The sequence below is a fragment of the Opisthorchis viverrini genome, assembly GCF_000715545.1.
Source record: "Opisthorchis viverrini unplaced genomic scaffold opera_v5_69, whole genome shotgun sequence".
Taxonomy (NCBI): Eukaryota; Metazoa; Platyhelminthes; class Trematoda; order Opisthorchiida; family Opisthorchiidae; genus Opisthorchis; species Opisthorchis viverrini.
In genome coordinates, this window is record NW_008751725.1 from 1411597 (window position 1) to 1432158 (window position 20562).

General features: G+C 41.4%; 1 protein-coding gene across 1 annotated transcript in view; it reads left to right on the forward strand.

Moving 5' to 3' along the window:
• The window catches only part of T265_04300 (hypothetical protein), a gene marked incomplete at both ends in the record, with an annotated part of 60433 nt that extends 40261 nt beyond the window's left edge, over window positions 1-20172 (forward strand). Inside the window, 7 exons of the mRNA XM_009168999.1 lie at window positions 2128-2312; window positions 5107-5612; window positions 6809-6893; window positions 7816-8301; window positions 11081-11176; window positions 16976-17313; window positions 19810-20172. Of these exons, the coding sequence (XP_009167263.1) occupies window positions 2128-2312; window positions 5107-5612; window positions 6809-6893; window positions 7816-8301; window positions 11081-11176; window positions 16976-17313; window positions 19810-19960 (1847 nt within the window). The remainder of the gene's footprint in view (window positions 1-2127; window positions 2313-5106; window positions 5613-6808; window positions 6894-7815; window positions 8302-11080; window positions 11177-16975; window positions 17314-19809) is intronic.
• Window positions 20173-20562: the final 390 nt, after the last annotated feature.

A 20562-nucleotide genomic window follows, 5' to 3' on the forward strand; every position in this document is an offset into this window, starting at 1 on the left:
ACGACAACGCGGTTTTTAGAATGATACCGTTTGAAGTGCAACGTGACAGACTGCAACATCTGCTGCACGCTTGTACAGGGACTAGTATGCTGTGTGACACTGTATTAGGGCAAGACCTTTTCTTGAATAATCAAAATGGGGCATTCAAAAGATCAGCGATCTTCGTTTAGTGCAAATATTATTAACATCTGCACAGGTCCATCAGAAGCGCATACGTTTTAGAAAACTTTGGTGCTTGGGACATTCGATTTATTTGAGATTTCTTTCTTTAGCTGCAGGCAATCTAGGCTGAGTAGGCGAGAAGCATTGTACAAATTTGTATGTAGCTACCTCAGCAGAAGACGAATCCCGCAAAGCCGAATCAACTATCATCTGATCAGTTATCACTCAATAGAAGGTCGGCATGTGACCACGTGCTGCGGATTCCGTCATTGGAGGATGAGGAGCGCTGTGTCCTGTGGAGTCAGTCAGGATCTGTGTGATCGAAAGCCGTTCGAAATCAAAGCCATGTGACTAAAGGATCAAATTTCGAATTGTCTTTGGCCAGGTCAGTGATCAGACTCACGAGGGTTCATCGACCGGCCTTGTAATATCGCCTGATTTATGACAGCAATGTCGAAACGGTTGGGTCATGTTAAGCGAAAAACTTGGATCGGGCGCTTTTCGACGCTCATCTCCGTTCTCTGACTGTCGATAGCCACGGTCTCTGAGGTGGTCATTAGTTTCATTCTTAATCTCCGTGGTAGCTTTAAACGAACACAGTGGTAATAGTGAATGCCGTTGCATAATCTACGTAGTATCCTATGTCTACCATGTGTGCTAGCACCGATGTGAACTATTTCCACAGATTCTTTGGGCATCCAGGATGGCACCTGCCTGGACACGCGTCTGGACATCCCTCTTGTCATTCGGCCGATTAAGTGGGTCCAAGGGATCAAGCGGGCTTTTAGACAGAGAGAGGCGGCCTGGCGAGGTGGTTGATTGTTCCAGTTTTGTCTGAAAACTGAACAGGTGGTAAATGTTAGATGGAGGCGGTCAGCAGTAAATATGCCTTTAGCATCCTAGTAGGCTCCTCTCTGGATGTGTAGGTGACCGAATCGTGTTTGTAAGGCAGTCGTAGGTGAAAGGTTCATCCGGCATATCTTGTTCAGATGCCTTGCATGGAAGGATGTATTGATCAAACCCAGAAGATGTGTTAGAGGTGCAACGCACCACCAAGCTAAACGTTTGTCAAAACGCCTGGGTAAAATTCATGTGAAATTCTTTTTCACGGAGTTTCCAAACCTTGCACAACCTCAAGTTTTTGCCACAAAGAGTGGCCCTATTGAATTTTTTTTACTCATAGAAATACGCTTTATTCAGGACCACTGGATGCCATAGATCACTGACACTATGAGATAGTGCTGAGCACTTATGAGACTAAGTAATTCGAGTAAACTCTAGTAATGAATATCGACAGATTGCTTATTGCATCTAGTTGCGTGGAACGTGAAACACGAAAAGCTAAAAAGCCGCAACTAGTAACCAACCCCTGGATTATTCAAATGGACTTCAGTCCGTGGGTCAATCATCTCTTGTACTAATAAGAGCCGAAAGCATACAGACCTGCGCTAGACGGAGCAGATCAGACACCTTGTTGATTTTATACTCACTTGTACGCTGGAAATATCCCCGGATTGACTCATTAGTTTCTAAACGCTGTTTGGATAAGACTTAATTGTTCACATCCTAGACACCTAGGTCTAATAACAGCTACCGAGTTTGCACGCTGATATCCATATAGGACGGGAATCTACCTGGTTCTGAACCACATCAGCGTAATAACCACAAAACTTTGCACTAGAATGGACGCTAAGGAGCTAACCTCTTTAATATCTGGGTGTCGGTTATTTGACTAACAAAGCGGTGACACAGCCCCCAAAGATGAACATCACTTGTAATGCCGTTTCAGTGAAGCCTTTAAATGTACTCTTCTATTTAAAAACATCTCTTCTACATAGATCCAGGTGTCATGACGTTACACAACCAATCGTCTTTTGCAGTGTATTTTGTGAGAATTTCCTAAGTAAATTCATTTGGTTTGCCAGACATGTGACCAGAAACTTTCCTATCTGTCTTTTATTCTAGCATCGTCTCAGCTCGACAGCTTGTTTCCTCATGTGTTTCGAGTGACCTACTCAACATTCTCATCACCAGAAAAAGTTATCGAAAAGCTCATCCAGGCCTATGTCGCCCATTCCCCGGTGGAACCCGGTTGCCAAACCACGAACTGGGCAGAAGCCTTGTGTGCTGCTCGCTTCCTTGTTACTCTGGTAAGTGATTCATCGAGACATTTCTCTTCCGTTGTGGTTGTGCCTAATTAAGACACGTTTGGGAACAGAAAAAGTCTAGGCCCGCAAAACGGTCATTACGTAGTTTTGTGGAACATGTTTGAAAAAAGAATGAATATATCACCCTTCTGCGCTTATATCAGCGTAGACACTACTTCTCACTTGGTTTTCTGACTGTGAAATATTGAATTTTGCAAACAACTGGGTGGATTTCTATCAGTCAGCCTATTCGTTTCTCGAAAAAGTTTCTGGTATGCTGGCCGCCAAAATATGCGGCTCCTTCTTTCAGTATATCTGTCTTGAACACAGTAAAAGATAAAGGTTAAACTTTTTGGCATACTACAAGTTCTATCTGGATTCTTGTTATTTTTATGCAGTTTTGAATCTCGTAAGCACTTTGGCGGGACAAATGCATGAAATACCATCATCAGATGCACTTGAGTTATTAATTAAATGATTGACCAACGAAGATAGAGTAACGTGGGAACTAGTGGTTATAGTCAATGCTACATGTATACATTTTGCACAAAATTGGAGCACTGTGACAAACGATAAGGTATTGGACTCAGTGACACTCATGTAGACCACTGTAGCATAACGTGACTAGATATGTCATCACCTTAACCTCCCAAGGGTAACCTCTGTGAGAATAGGCTTTTTTCAACAAACTCAGCGGGGATAACTTCTTCGTATTTAACGTAAAAGAGCTGGCCGCCAAAGGCTCAAGAATCCAGTTTACCGACCCTGTTTATTCATGAACAGTCTCTGTCTCCTGAGCACGTCATTCAATGCATCACTGGTGAAATTCTCAACCAGCCTTCCATTTTTAGTAGGCATTTTTCTCTGCTCTGTTCAAACTACTAGCCGGGAAGTCGCGGGTTCGAGACTCTTCGGAGTTTCGTGAGATGCACACTGCTGATGATTCCCAATAAGGATGAAACAGCTGCACAGTGTTTCTCGGCTTTCCAGCATAGGTGGGCTTCACTTACAGGGCGAAATCTCCACAAAAATCCCAAATCTGCTCACACTACCCACAATCTTTCTCTGCATTGCGCTGTGGTCTAACCTTTTGGAGATTGATTGGTGTTTGCATCATCCTATTGCTTTCAGTGTAATAACTGGTGTTCTTCGCTTTACTAATTGGGCTCCTGCATCGGTCAAATTGATTTATCCGTTTGAATCGGGTTTTTTCACTTCTTTTATGAGATTGTCGTCCGGTTTCTTGCGTAGTTTTGAGCTGGCGTTAACATGTTCTTCGTAGCTTATGAATGGGGTCCTTTTCATTTTGTTCGATGGTGCTTCCAGTGTTTTCTCATGCTTTATTAAATTCTTTCCTTCTTTGTTTGTTCTTGCTTGAGCTAGTGTGAGATAACCCTTCCAGTCGTTCTCGTGTTCCCTATGACCCTTGTCCGCGAAAATAAGAAAAATATTGATCATGGCTTCTCGTGACGAGGTCTTGTTCATGTGGAAAACTTCCTTCGCTATTGTGGCGTTCTCCGTAACGCTTGCGTTTGAACCCCTTTAAAAAAATGGTCTTGGTCATTAAGTATAACTTCCCTCCGGTTTCGATCGTATCCTCCTTTGCAGATCTGTAGGCGATCATGGCATTACATTGTCGTAAGATGCTTGAGGCTATTTCAGCATTGTTCCTGATTTATAGGACTGTCATTTTTTGGCTCCGTTCTGCGCCTTAGTTTTGGTCATATTTAGCTTCCCGAGCGACCCATGAATGAAATTTTCGGGTCATCCATTTACATGGAAAACCTAGTAGAGTTGTCTTTTTCTTTTTGAGCCTGGATTACATACTGCTATAGTGCCTCTCATTCTGCTCGGAAAATGTATGAATGCAGCTTTGTTTCATAGATGGGCATACTTGGAAGCAAAGTAATGATTTCGTCAATTCATGCTTAAAAACCAAGTAACACCATATAGTTTCTTCTTCCTTGTTTTGGGGTTATCATCTCTGTACACCTCAGAACTCACTTGGAAGAGTCAAACCCTCAATGTTTTACCATCAATTCTTGAGTTGCTGATCGGCTATGTCTTGTACCTTACACTAATACGGGATATAGCGCCACTTATCATTCAGTCGTGCTATTCAAGTCAGGCGACTTTGTTTCGACCAAGCAAATTTATACCTGCTTAGACTGAAAGACACGTAACTTGCAGGATTTCTTTCTATCCAGTCAGACAACTTGTAATTCAAATACATAAGTCATTTACCAAATCATCAAATGCTTGGGACACGAAAGCGCTTCCGCTGGACTTCTTGACCTTATAAGAAGGATATCTGGGCTAAGTTTACCAAAAAATATCACTCAACTATTTTATACTTGTGAAATTTCTTTTAAATCTTCATATCGTGTCAAATGTCAGTTGCACGTGTAGCTAAACGGAGTGCCGGGAGCAACAGTCTCCAGTCTTTAGTGAGTTAACTTTTACTCCCTGGGGGAGAATAGTTACTGAGGCCGAAATTTCCTGGCCTCATGATAAGTGAAATAGGAATCCCCGAGCAAACACGAAAAGGACATGTTGGACGTTTTAAGCACAATGAATATTGAATACGCCATGTTGCCATTTTCATCAAAATATTATCTTTCAAGCTAAACATGTTCCAAAAGTGTGACCTCTCTAAACATTAGGGAAATATTAAGGACGATGAACATTGTTTGGCCGGGTTGTTTGGAAACTAAAAATAGGTTTCCTAATCGCTTTATTCAATCTGAACACTTTATGAGATGGGGTTAAAATCAAAATCCTTTGTTTTTGTGACCAGGCCAAGGAGCTTCATCCCGAACAACTCTCAGCACGGATTATCCTTCAGCTTGCCAGATTTACCAGACTTCTTTTGTTAGACGGTTCAATGGCGTATGCAAAGCAGCACCCGTCGTCTGTTGTCAAACAGCTATCCCAAGACGAAAACCTGGATGAACATTCAGGAGACTCATCCGTGAATTGCGTTTCTGCCGAGCACAAACTACTCGCCGACTCACTTTTGGATAGCCTACCACTACTTTCCAAAAACGCAGGGCTACGCAAGCGTACAACCTCGTGCTCTAAAGGTTCAAGCCCTGAAAATCAAAACACAGTCAGTGGTGGCATTCTGACCGAGAGAAATCCACAAAAAATCCATTTAAAACGCAAATCTACTGACAATTCGGAAATGCTTGCATCCAAGAATGAACGTAATTTTGGGTGTGAAACTCTCCCGAGTGTGCATCAAACCTCGTTTGGTCCCTCTTCCCAACCAGATTCACCGAGATCTTTGGGTCTGCGTGAAAGGTAAGTATACAACTCAATACCGATTAGGGTCGACCGTGATGATGAAGTTACCCTTGTTTATGTGTTTGCGCTTTCATCACTCCACGTGTTGTGGTCTGGAGCGTATCCTGTGTTCTAAATCTGTGTCGTAACTTGCCTTCATTGTGGCTCCTTAGTTCCAGAACAATCAAACTATCACGCCATTGCAGTTGCAATGAAAATGCTAAAAAGATGGACTGTCTAAGCAGTGCTAACCACTGTAACATTCCAGAAACTATCTCGGAAGTTGAGAGAAAATGTGTGAAAAGTTTATGCCCCTCCCTCAAGAATGTGGATTCCCAGCTACACGAGAAGAGCCATCTGTGTTGAACGTCCTAGATATAGAACATGTAGGTATGATGCGCTCCAATGTCCCGAAAAGTGGAACATAGCACAAAACTCCGTTAATGTTGGGCTATCTAAGGAAGCTGAATCTGTTATTTGGTTGGAACATGCGAAACTATTCAGACCGATGCAGCAGCTGATCCTGAAAAGCATTATCTATATGACACCGCGTGCCCTTCAGAATGAACTGAACACCAACCGCCTCAATGAATGACACCACCTGACCCGTTACTCAAAGAACTATGTCAATGGCAGATAAACCCATCCATTTCTCATTTCATCCAATCAGCTATCACTTGTTTAACATGAACTCCAAGTATAACTACCATACCAGCCGAGTTGCTGTAAACGACTTCGGTCGGAGGACACTCTTGTTGGGAACTGATGAACAAGATCAATCGGTAAAATGCTTAGGTTGCGTCGTGTTTTGAATGAACTGATCAGACCATTAATTCTAGACAAGTATTCGTACAATCTAATGATGAATGATGTTTCTACCTCCACCTGTTCTGGATTTCGGCTGATTCAGCCTGAGCAGGTAAGTTTACTTGCATACATTGGCTTCGAATCCACAATGAGAAACAATAAACCAGAATAAATGCATATCACTAAGCTGATAGCATAAACTACTGATACACTGAGGATGTCATGTTCAATGGTATCGAAACATTAGTGTTTTGATTCATTCACACACAAGCGCACCTGCCACCAGATTTCGGTATGGATTTCACCATTTATCGCACCCTAAGGATTGAAATTAGTTTGTGTACGCTTACAATGGGAAATTTAATTTTTTGGAATTTTATAAAAATATCATCGGACTTTTCTTACAGAATCAGACTTTTTCTGGAGAATGATGCTCAGTCTATTGCCACGGAAATAACCCGCGTAGAAGAGGAGATGTTCGAGAAGATTGATGTAAGTTTGCCGATAGAAACCCCAATAACGGTGAATCCATCGATATTGAATCATAGCTTTTAAATCCACCCAAACACTTGTCAAGTGGTGACCTCATACATTTTGATTAGTCTGTATCTCATGGCTTGTAGTGCTAATGTAAAGCGATGACGAAGCCACTCTTGTCTTATGGATGAACTTGGCTTTGCAGCAAACCTGCTTCCTTCTTCAACTGATCCAAGTTCTATTGGTCCAGACTTTACTTTCTAGCCTTTGAAATTACCGTAAACTAGTGAACTGCTGATTTCAACATGAAGTCTAATCTACCCATTGGAACAGCACCACTAAAAAGACAACTGAAAATATTCCATGCAGTCTAGTGAGTTACCTCAATTTGTCCAAAGAATTCGTACAGTGGCCTTATAGAACCGTAAAGTGATGTTTCGTAATTTTGCATCATTGCTACTCCATTAGCTTGATGCTTGTTAAAATAGAACAGTGACTAGCAGTGACTAGTGGCTCCACACTGACCAGCTTGAATCGTCCCTTTCCTTCGCCCTCACGTTGAAAAACACTAACCTTGGTGTTTGCGAGTTTTGATCGAGGAAACTATCAAATTGTCTTACGTAGAAGCCTGCCATTTCCCTACCACTATTCAATCAACCAAACTTAGATCTGCTCATTCTTGCCACAAGAAAGTGAAAAAACCCTTCTGATTCACCCGTTCAACAGACAGGGCGTGTTTTAATAGAATGAGTAAAATTACATTGATCTATTGCTCTGTAGATCATTCCGGCTTCAAGTTTTGCTAACTCTGATAACGAATGCCACTCAGCTCCTATTCAGGTAGTGGCGCAGCGCAAAGCTACTCGGAAGTTTTATTTCAATTTATTTGCACAAAATACGTTTTGGTTGGAGTCATCATTGTTCTCTTTCCCTGCAGTTCCATGAATTCCTCGACATACACCGCCTTGAACGAGGGGATGCACGAACGCTTGGGTTGTGCGTGGAGCACTTCAATATAATCACCAGATGGGCTCGAAGTTTACTGTTTGTTGTAGGTCCAAAGGTGGCAGAGGAAGATGAGACTAAGGCTAACGAGGATGACCCGTTGCACAAAGGTACAAATCCGACCATCAGTGATACAACCCCTGGCGGATTGATAAATGTGACAAAAGAGGAACGCGTCCAAGAGGTTGAGGTTGATACAAAGCATAACTCCACTAGTTCAGCCGTCAAAATGAAGAATTCTAAGTCATCGCCATCACATACAACTCTCCGGACTGCCAGTGAATCGCAGGAGAAAACACGATGGAATATGTATTGTTTACCTAATTTTTCCACTCGTGGACCGGAAGAAAAGCTTCTTCGGCTGAGAAAACTGAACATGCTGAATGCGGTTTTCTGTCAGCTTTGTGAAATCTTAAAGGTAATTTATAAAGTTCTAACCTAAAAATGTACTTCATTCATGAGTGAAAGCCTTGTGCTGTCGAGGGAACATTGTAGGTGATTTCTTAAAGAGGGGTTTCCAGATTTTCAAAGGCGGATTGTATTTGGATCGCTACGCAACGTTTTAATTCGCTCGGAAAACTGAAATTTTTTTCTACTTTCTTCAGATGTGTTGAAAAACATTTGCTGATTGAAAGTATGGCCTCTGGTCACCCATGATGGCACGAGTATTTGAAACAATTCTGCATTCAGCCAGCTTGGATTCAGCCACCTGTTTATATGCTTATTAGTCATCCGAATGTAACGTACCTTCCCAAGTCGGTGCTTCAGTTATTGTGTGTTGAGTGCACCAAATTGCTCAACTTGGGCGATAGCCAACAGTTCCCACAATATCTCAGGGTTACCGCAAGAAATCATGGCTTTTTTAAAGTGGTTTTCATTCGGCATTTTTTTAAACAGTCACAATTTTCCTCACTCTTCAAGGTCCTCATGAACGACCGTGTAGCCGCCTTCAGCTTAGGGCGTTCGTCGGAAGTTTTCTCAAGGCAGAAAGCTCGGTCAGGCAAAAGTAATTTGCCTTGCTTTGCGGCGTAACTTGGACTAATCAGGTAAACGTAGGATGATTGAAGCGAGTGTTCAACAGAGAATAATCATTAGGATTTGTGTAGGCCAGGAACACAAGCGATAAAAGTGGTAGTAGTGAGAGTGGGAGATTGGACATCTAAAAATCAAATCTTACCACATTCATTCGATGATTCACGGTAGGACGAAATGCGTTATGGTTATCGCTTTCAAAATTGACTATTTCTGTCTATTCAGGGTTAATTCTATCTAGATCTGATATGAACCCAATATCCAAAGGGTCATGATTTGTCACGTTTTAGTCTGCAAGAAGTGTAGTTTCCCTTGATTCTCTTATCTACACAGCTGAATCTAGCCACTATAAGAAGAAGGCCAGAAAACTAAAAAAAATGCTTATTTGGGTTTGGGAGAATTAAGATTTTAGGACTCCGTGTGGCCGATCATGGTTCAGATTTAGTCCTTCAGAGCAAGCGTGAAATGATATCGGGAAACTTCATCCCATGTTCTGTTTTTTTACAAATAAAACGGGTATTTCTACAATGACCGAAATATCAATTCGTTTTGCTCAAAAATATTCAAGATACAGCACTTTTCTTTTCCCACAAAGTCCTAAAAGAAGAAACCATCAGTAAGGAAACATTTTTTTCATTTATACCTCCTGTGAAAAACTGAGCCCCTAGAGTGCTGCAGTTTCTCCAATGACAGGCCCACATCGCACGTAGAAACATGACATTTGAGACACCAGGTTAACTGGTTTATTGTCGCTCCAAAGAGTTTATTACAAACATGACTGATAGGTTAACCATCCACATGACTGGACTCGTTTTGACCGGATTCGCTTTGAATTGGCCGATAAGTTAACCTTCGAAACGAATACTTTACAAGTCGTTGGAGCATTCCACTGCTGATCTACTAATGAGAGGCAAAACTGCTGAAGGACAGAATGAGGTGACACGAAACGACCCAATACTCATCGCTTTTTCATTACTCGTCGTTGCTCTCCTTATCAAACGGCGCACTGAGTTCGACAGGTCCTAATGATGTTTATTTAAGTAGATAAATCATTGGATATCGGGGACTGACGAACGTGATCCAGGTAATCCAGGTTGCTGCAGGCAAACATTAAATCAAAGATGAACACCGATATCATATGGTTTTTATCGGTGGTCCCCTGGCGAGTGATCCCCACCCATTGGTATAACATAGTGAAAAAATTTGAAGATGTCTCCTCGAGGCTAAACATTGAAGTACAACTCTGAACACAATACTCTTGTTTTTGCCTTGCTTGCTACATAAATCACCGAAGAACTGAGGACTGAAAATTAAAGAAATATATTTTAAGTAGAAATATGGGCCAAGGAATGCTGTTTTGATAAGGTCTCGGGTTACAAAGCGGCGGAATCTGAAGTTTTTACGCCTAAAGCAATGCAGCGGGTGAAGTGAGTACAAGGCGAAGATTGGGGAAAACAGCCGCTTGCTTTTGGATAAGGTGTAAAGTATCTCATTGAAGAAACGGTGGCGCAATCCGAAGCCGAACGTTTTGTTCAGTAAATCAGGCAGTGCGTACCAGTTTTGCCTCAGCCGGGATGATAAACAGTCTTGGGTTTTCAGCTATCCACTTTTCCTAATAAAACTTCAAAGGACCCTTTGTTTCAGAAGGCTGGCGAACTTGGAGCCGTTCCCATAGTTGTGAATTTGAGTAGTTTTTTATTCTGGTGGGACAAACCTGCTAAATTTTTTGCAGTGTCCCGACCGGACAGGATCAAAGTGAGATTCTGTTCAAATTCAGCATCTAAAAAGTGATATGAGATCTCGGTGTCTCTGACCCAAATGAGTGCAATGAAAGCAAGAAATGTGGTATTATCCTTCAAAGCAGGTTCATTTTAATTCCACTTTTTAGAACGGCGAAAACGTAGACTACATATCGGCGATATTACTGTCTCTCTTGGGGTTTGCTGTTGCTGATTTAGCTTTTTTAGCTGTGTAACTTGGCAAGACTAATCCGGAAGGGTTTTTCAGACCAACTGCTGGTCTGATTGCAAATAAGAACTTTTCAAAATCAAAACTAACTCAGGAAGTTGCTTATTCGGAGATTGTTTTTAAAACACCCCTAACTCTCACACGTTTAGTTGCCTGAGGGGTGCTGATAATCCTTTATTTTTATTTTGGTTTTAAAGCACTTGAAAATTTTGAAGAACTTCAGTTCGTTTCTGGCTCTGCTTCTGGCAGTTCAGGAAGTTCCGGAGAACTTGCTTTCCAGAAAGTCAAAGTCTGTAAGTTCACTTACTTGTCACTGATGCCTTTTTTGATTGTAACCGTACAGATGATTCCTTTCTAATAGAAGCGTGACGACTAGAATCAACGGAGTAGAACTGCCTACACAAAAATTCAGTCGGAAACGCATTTATGCCAACTATATCGATACAACCTTACTGGAAAGAAATGATAACAGGAACGCTTACATCGCCGCTCGTCGGCCTCAAACGTTACTTCTGCATGCAAAACTCTTAATGAGGCATACTTTCTTTAGCGTCAAGAGGCATGCAGTTCAGAAAGCCAACAAATTTTCATAAAAAAACTATTCTGAGCTGTTAATTGTAAATGGGAAAAGTAACCACAGAAGGGAAATTACGCCTCCTTGCTTTTCGTTACAAAGTAGTTCAAGAATCTTCATTGATCACATTGAACCACCGTACCACTTTTTTCCGATGAACAAATAAGTCTTTCACACAGCAGTGATAGTCTGTTAAAAATCAAATGAATAGGGACTAATTGTCATTTGATGGCATCAGGTTGCAAGCTCCCACTCGCCTTAGACAACCATTTAAGGGCGAGAACAGCTGTGAAGAACGTTTTAACCCTGCTGGTAAAACAGATCAGCGTCCGACTTTGAAAAATGATTACCCCAGCTCTTCATCTTTCGGCCAACCTAGTTGCACATTTATTGATTACGTTACCACTTGGAAGGTGGGAGCAAGTAATGAAGTGGTCAAGTATGGAAATTTGAGGAAGTGGCAGTTAGCAGCCAAGCACAATGCTCAACGCTAAATGGGGACTCCAGACACGGCGCTTTGCACAATTAATACTGGAAGTATCAGTTAGGTCGCTCAAAAGTATGTTATTCAAAGAATTTCAAAAGTGCACTTCAACCTGCATTGGAAGACCGAGGAGTTGTTCCCACGTCACCTGAAATCCCCTTACTTCATCACCCCAAAAATCCAAAAAGATAATACAATCTGTTACAGTCCTGTTTTTATTTAGGCACTATTTTTGAGAGGTCAAAAGGCCACTGATGTCAGTGACCCAAATTAGAAGTAGATTTTCGGAAGTATTTGCAAGAGTTAGCAGCGGAAAATTTCAGTGATCGTGTTTCATCCGCACTTAAGTAAAATCCTTGTTAGTCTATTCGTTCTACTAAGACGTAAGTCTCGTGAATGTTCCGGAATATGTTACGTCGCCTTCTTCTACTGCTTAAGAGCAAGGCGCCAACAGAAGTTTTTATATGGTTTTCTGGTATTCAGCAGCACCTTTAATGTCCTAAAACAAGCCACTATCTTGCTAGAATATTGCACAAACAGATTTACCGGTCACGACGTTTTTCGCAGGTTGGTGATATAAGCGTAGTGAGTAAAAATGAGTGTTTCAAGTTTTCAAACGAACCAACATCGGATTTTCCTAGAGCATGAACTGGTATACAAGAGAAAGATGTTGGTTATGCTATCTTTTTAGGCATGGAGAGATCGTGACCAAAATGGTTATCTTTGGAGAGACTGAACCGCTCAAGATTTTCTTGCAACAAGTGAATATCTTGGCATCTTTTTCACGAAAAAGTCTTTTTCTGTGGTCAGATTTTGGGTTCATTTTGATTATCTGGTAATCTCATGTCATCGCACTTATTGAGCCTTATTTATTTTATAAGGGCTGCACTGAGTAATGTTGCGTATGTGTTAATAAACGTGCTGCTAGCCGGGGCTGACCTTTGACCACGATTAGTTGTTCGGTCGAGTGGTCTCATTGGGTGCTCTGTCATTCTGTGTTCTGATTCTTTGATTCGTAGTATATTAACACACACGCAACACTACCCAATGCGCAGCCACCAAGGATTGCACTATTCATTCACTAAGCGCAGCAGGATTGACTCATTTCGGTAGAAAATCGCCTGTCCTAAGTCGATTGTCAAATATGAGCACAAACTCATCACCGATGCCTAAATCTTTGAAGCCCCTCTTGCATGATCTGCAAAGCTTCATTTACCTGATAGATACGCGTGAACCATATCTTTTGTCCAATCTTCACGATTCAGATGGGTACGTTTCACTAACCATTACTATCTGAATCTCACGTCACCACTTTTCTCACCAGGGAAACCCTATTCTGTACATTCATTTAAAATTTGTACTATTTTCAAAGATAGCAGAAGTTGCCTCACTAATTCTTGGTGAAGACTGAGCTGAAGGAAAGCGGTTTTCTGAAAGCACTTGAGTATCCATATTTTCATAAACTATCCAACCCTCAAATACTGTCTAACTGGCCGACCTAATAGCCACAGCCGCGCTTATATCAAGCTTTCCAACATGCGTGGGTTGGGATGTTTTCGCTCGAATCAAAACGATCAATATTGAGCCAAATATTATCCGTGATCTTCGTATTCTGTTTTCAATATGAAGCCTGCTACTCAGTACACATAGCATGGTCCACAGCCAAACTTGGTATCTGAACTTCTTGTGGCATTATGAGTGGAAAAACATCTACTGTCATACCATGGAACGTTTGTTTGCATTGGTTTTACAACATCCCTTAAAAGAGGCTGGTTAAAAATTGTTATTCGTCCTTGTTGAACAGTTTTGTTTCATCTATCTGTCTTATGGTAAAAGTTGTGATAAAGCTGAAGGTTGACACCATTTAGTAAACGAGACGAAGCTTTTAATAAATCAGTTCACGTCTTTGAAGTTACTGATACATGCACAAAAGCACTACATTGCCGATACTACTAAAATGACCTACGAACCCTGCTGGTCAACTATATTTTCATCTTGGAAGGTGAAACACATCGTTCGTTTTATCCACTGTGCTAAATGTGACCGGTCAGTGTGCTACCTCAGAAACAGTCGATCCTGGCCAAAAAACAGCTATTTGAACGCTCATGGTGTTTTTTCGTGCTTGTTTGTTACAACAAAAGTCTTTTTCATGCGCTCTCTCCAGTCGAATCGAATTAACCGTTTCGCTACAGTAAAGGCTTCCCTATGTCGCAGCCAATGAATCATTTGCAACTGACAGATTGCAATCAGGCGCGTTGACGGACATGTGGTTACCAATCTGTCTCGGCCCATGTAGCTGAGAAACAGCGGTTGCCTTGTTTGGATTACGCACCTGTCGACATCTGCAAGTGAAGAATAACCCACCTGCAGCACAACTACCATGATGCAATCGATTTTGTAAAAACGGTGATTTAGTGGAAAACATTCAACTGGCTACGTATGATATATACATACGGAACATGTTGTCGAGATAACTTAGCAGACTAAATTTAGCAACTGTGGTCTCGTAATGTTTAGCACTGGCTGAACAACATAACTTGTACTTACAACTTACATTTACTGGTTGTCAGGCCTGAGCGGAGTCTAGCTCTTTACAGTTTGCACTCATTTTTTTTGTCATCCTGTCTAGCTTCACCGTGAAAGTTCGATGAATATATCCGTGCGTACGTAGATTTAGATGGGCTTTAAATAATTTTTAAAAACAGCTTATCGGTAAGCAGTTGTAAGATCGCTACGTGGAGTAAAGTTGTTCGAAGATAATTAAACGTTTTCTCAAGTGACCATCGTCTTCGCATGTTAGCACTCGCCATGTCTGGAAAACCACGCCACTGGAGGCATACTGTGGACCTCCAAACGCGGAGTTTATCCGTTTGCTCACCGTTACCCATTCCGGACGGAGTATTTGTTAAGCTGGTATGTCCAGACTACCTAAGCCTTTTAATGACTTGAGCAGTAATGTGTAAGCTTGAGAATTCGTAATATCAAAGAAAAGTGTCTGACTCCGAAAGCTAACATTTTCGCAAAAGCGGGAGAGGAAAGTCAACAGAACAACACCGAGTCTAACGTGTATAATTTTTAGAGAGAAGAACTGATAGAACAGACGAGTGTTTGTTCTGGTAACAAGACATGAGCCAGCACTGAAGTTTCATCTGACTATGCCTAAAGTCCTTCAACTGGTTTTGTTGTTAATGGAATTCCTTGAAGCTGAGACTGCGAGTCATCCGTCGGCTTTTATAACAAAGGAAAAACCTAGTTCCTTGCACGTTAATTCTCACAAAGTGTAAATAAAAAGAACAAAACTATAATTTTCTTTTTCTCAACGTGTACCAATGAAGTTGCAACTGGATCAATTAAAACACATCACAAGGCAGGGCAATGTTCATTTGAATTAGGGTGTCCCGTTGCTAAAGGAGAAATATGAATGGTAAAATACGGTCGCATCGATTACCAGAAGTTGCATGTATCAAGATGCATCAAGATGCATCGGATAATTTTTCTGAGCAGTTCGCTCCAGTTTAGTGTATTTGCTTTCGCATCCGGCTATCGAAAACTAAAAGTGAACAAGGACTAACAGAAGACGAAATTCAGTTTAACATTTTGGTTATTCAACGCACAAGCCAAGCCATCTGGTAAAAGATCGCACCTTTCGGTTCTTAACGTCCAATACAGACGGAATAAGTCGATAATATCGTAAAACATTTTCACGTTAGACCGGAGCAGATAATAGTACTTTAAGACCTTGTGGGCTGTCATCGAAGTATGAATGACCACAGAATGTTTCATTCTACTAAATGCTGTCTTCCAAAGAAGTAGTGGAGTTGTCTAAGTTGCACCTAATTTAGTGGCGGAGTTCGATAGGAAAGGAAATTTAGCAATGGTGATCGCCAACGCGTTCGCCCGCATGCCTCGCAATCAGTCACCCATTTTTTGGATCACGAAGATAATATTTTTTGGTTGAGAGAAATATTTATGTGCGTTACTAAGTAAAGTAAGTATTTCATCCATTATAAAGTCTGTTGTCCATTTCCGATGCTCAAGGACAGGTGAGAAAACATCTGGTGTGATCAAACTTCTTTCATCGATTAATAGCCCCTGTCGAGCTACCATCCGACAACTGAGAATGGCAGTCAATCTTACCTGACTCTGAAATTATCCGCTTGAGAAAATCTAAGCCTTAAACCACCAGCTGCTGTTATTCTTGTTGTGCAGTCTTTTGGTTAACCTTGAGGCTTGATAATACCTCACATCCGTATTCACAGGGGTCACTTACATGTAAGGTGGTTGCAAAGATTTACCTATTGAAATGAGCCTAAAAAAGTTGGGCAATTAGTTGTATGTGGTTGTGAGGTTCGTAGAATTAGTTTTCACATCACTCTCGTTTGAAAAGTCATTCTCATGTCCTGGCGCAATCGTCTTGATGAGCCTAATCAACGGGGGAAGCGCCTGTCCCGTGTCGCTTTTATTAGTGTTCATCAGCAGTACCATGGTTTGAACTTGGAATTCTGACATGCGAAGCAATCACGTCTCCACTATTCCACCAATTCACGGTGCATCTTAATTTTCAAATCGGACCAGGTGAACCTGTTCATGTGTCGCGAAATTTATTCATTCCCCTTTCACTTGTTCAAGACGTGAAAAATCGGATGCGCCCAGTGTGCGCTGGTGGGTTTAGTGGTAACGTGCTCGCCTCGCTTGTCGGAAGTCCAGATTCAAACCCTGGCACCCCTAAGAACATGCGCTGTTAATGAGTTCTTATAGGAGAGGAACTCAATTCTAGTGCTTCCTTCCTTTGACAAAGACTCACTAGACTAATTGCATCAGGAAAAAACAATTGTGAGTGCGGTTTTCGGAGACATGTTTGTCCCATGGTCCCAATGCAATCACTCCATTAACTGTAGATGACCAGAATTCCCCCCTAGCACCAGTATCTCTCCTTGGCCAAATTCTACCTCAAATGTACTTGAGTAACTTCATTGCATTCAATAAATTGTCTTGAATGTAAATATTCGTACTCCATTCGATTTTCTTTCACAGCTATTTTCCGCTTTCTCTACCTACATGAAACCACCAATGTTTTCCGAATATCGTCGAGATTTGGAAGCGGCCGATTTACCATGTCTACCTTATTTGGGTTTGATTTTTCAACAACTGATTCACTTGCACGTGGGAAATCCTATATTTCTGGGTGAGAAAGAAGAATCTGAACAAAAATGCCCAACCATGGGACAAGAATCGGTGTACGGAAAAGGTCCTTTGGGTGTAATGGAGAGTGCAATATCCACAACAGAGAATATGATCAATGTTTGGCGGTGTTGGAAGCACTATCTTATTCTGGGTTACTTTATCAAACGCAGAGAGAATCCACAAACAAGGTAATGAATAATTGGAAGCGCGTATGTGGCGCTGTCGTAAGTGGTGGCATTTTTTAAATGAAAATCCAGACTGTCAGTCTGTACTTTCGACCGATAATATATAGATAATGAAAAATAAATGAAATACTAGATGACGTACATTTACTTAGAGGAAGTTACAGTCACTTTCTTGGTTTCGGATGAATGCCAGTATCTGACCCCTTGTGAAAGTTATACGAGCGAATAACTGATGACGCTGGCATGCTTCAACTGTCATTAAGTTGTGCAGAGGTCAATCTCGAATTAGAGTGATCATCTACCTTATGGGATGGCGTTCGCGGTCATATAACGGGTAGGATACTCATTTGGCAGGCGGATTGTCGCGGATACGGGACCCACTAGGGTTCAGGTCAATATAATCTTGGTTCCTTGGATGGCAGTGCGATTTTTCAGGTAATCCAATTGAGAAAATTACCACCGTTCCCTTTCCTTGTCGCCAAGGATTTGTACCGGGTAAAAAATTGACCTCGTACTCTAATGGCACCTGTTTGTTGCTTTATTAACCTTTGTAGGTCCGTAAAGAGAGAGCTGCTGAAATAACACGTATACTATGCATTTATATGTATGTAGATTTGCCTTCCGGAAGGGACTCAATTAAACCCAGCTGAATATTTTTTTATCAAGAAGAACGTGCTAACCGAAGATTCAACTGGATTTCAGGGAAGCTTCCGGTAAAAAGCAATTCAGTAAACAGTTGAGTGTATCGGTCTAATTTTGGGCAACTCAAGTTTTTAGTTGAACACAGGGTTGACCGAGATCCAGATGTTGTGCCTATTTAGTGAGCCCCATGAAGAAAAAAATCTGTCGTGGGTTGTCAAACAGTTTTCAACAAACTTGTGAATAGCGTATGGCGTCCACAAAATATGTACTGTTTAAGATAGCTTCGTGTTATTCGTTTCACAAATCAGCTTGGCACCATAGTTACCCAGGCTGCTGACTGCATACTTTCAATTGGTGTTTCGTTCCGCAGAGTGCATGATAAATAAGAGCCAATAGATTGGAATATACCTGAAAACGGGATTAATATCACCGAATGTGGTTAGTTCTGCAATTCACCTACACAACATTTTCCACTTGATGATATTTTATTTTGTGATGGCCCGAGCTTTTTTCCGTGTGTTGCACCTAAATGGGCAGCCCAGGTTAGCAGAAAACTGACCGTGAACAATAACTGGCACCGAAATAACTTCCGCCCCGGCCATCCAAAAAAGGGCCGACCCCAAATTATTTACAGTGTGAAAATAAGTGTTTCATACTAGTGTGCCTAGCATGTAAATCGAAAATGATATTCAGTTTACTAAAAAGTTTGACTTGACTATGCAGTTTGGAAAACAGTGAGGTATATTTGACTGGTTGCAGCTACCGTTGAGGGAAGTACTTCATGCAAACTAGACTGTGCACCTTTCTCTAGAAAGCAATCTTCATATGCCTAAAAATAAACACTCCGTCTATTCCTGACAACTTACTGAACACATCATAATTAACCGGTAGAACGGCAAAAATAAATAGGCTGACCTCGTGGTTAGGGGAGGACGCAGCCCTAATGCTCCAATCTAATGCCGAGAAAAGATTATGAACTGACCCGACTTGGATTGCTTCCACTCATTTTGGCCATTCTGTTCGATGGCTGCTTTTAATTTCACTGCCAACCGCTTTTACATGTACGTAACTTATAATCAATAGAGATATTGTCCCGTATGTGCTGAAAAACTGAGAAGCACTGTACAGTCATTTTCGATTTATTGCGAGTCACCGGCAATGCATATTTCAAGAAACTCAAGTAGGGAGGCTTGAATCGCTTGGCTAGTAATTTGAAGGCTTAATCGTTCGGCCACGATCAGCTAATCGGAAATGTGACTTGAGTTTCCTGGAGTTTCTTGACTGTACACTTCTAATGATTTTCAAAAAGAGAAATCTAGCTATGCTCAGTGCTTCTTGAGCATAGATTAGCTTAACCTATAGGATAAAATCTGAAAAGTCTCAATCCCGCTCGCACTACCAACATCTTAAAATTCTCAACTTTGTTTGTTGTTCAATGATGTGGTCCTAATGCTTATCAGTTATCGCCATTGTTTGCTGTTGATAATACAAGACTTGTGATAAATCTATTTTTGCACAACTCTTTTAAACATGTGAAAATGTTTCACTGCAACCCTTCACAATCTTCCGTCACAGGGATAATAGAAGTGCTAGTAACCAAATGAACTAGTTTGGAGGCTAGAAGAAAAGAATTTATTTCGCTCAGTGGATTTGATGATCACTCAAGTTTACCTAAAGCTTTAGAGTGATTGTGAACTTTGACACGCTTGTCTGCGCGTGAACCCACTGAATGTCTAAGCTGATTTGTTCACTGGATGTTGATCAGACTTTTCAAAGTAGGCTTGCGGGTCGTCATTTAGCGCGTCGTCTTACGATCTGCCATTATTAACAAATTTTTCTCTATTTTATCTTCTTCAGCCGTCACAAACTGCTCAAAAACACCTCTATTCAAGATATTTTGAACAACTTCGAAGATGGCGTTCCGGATGCTGTCCTGGATCAAGCAAAAGAACAACTCATTCACCCCGCAAAAACAAAACGTGCGAGACAGAACAGACTGACATCGTGAGGTGACTGAACACGCAAATATGTACACATCAATGGTACCCTCTATGCACACAAAATTGCCACATTCTGTCTAATCAGGTTTTTTCACTTCTATTGATCGACAATAAAACGTCCATCTGGCCCTCCACTCACTAATTCATAGTATTTGTTGCAATTGCTTGCGTTTCTTTAAAATGGCCACCAAATGTGACCGACAAACTTGTTGAATTTTTGTTCGGATCCTCAGAAAGACCTGTCGTGTCATAGATCTCCTGTTTGTGTTATTAAGGAAGAACAATTCTTACGGCTCGACACATCAACAGTAATCAAAAACATAGCCCTTAGTTCCCGAAATAAACTTATCTGCACACCGAGGTGGTTGTAATGGATGATCCAGCTGAAACTCAGCCCAGTTACCTAAGTGTACTGCACAATGGCCACCTCATGCTTCACTTGATAGGAAATTTGAGAAATCTCCGTATTTTTCTGCAATGGAAATGCTTGCCAGCCTGATAGAAACTGTTTGCAGCCCACGACACTTCTTACCCCTCTTGGGGCTTATCAAGTAGGCGAGGCCCTCGAGTTTCCGTCAACCTTATTTATGTTCTACGTGAGCCCAAATTG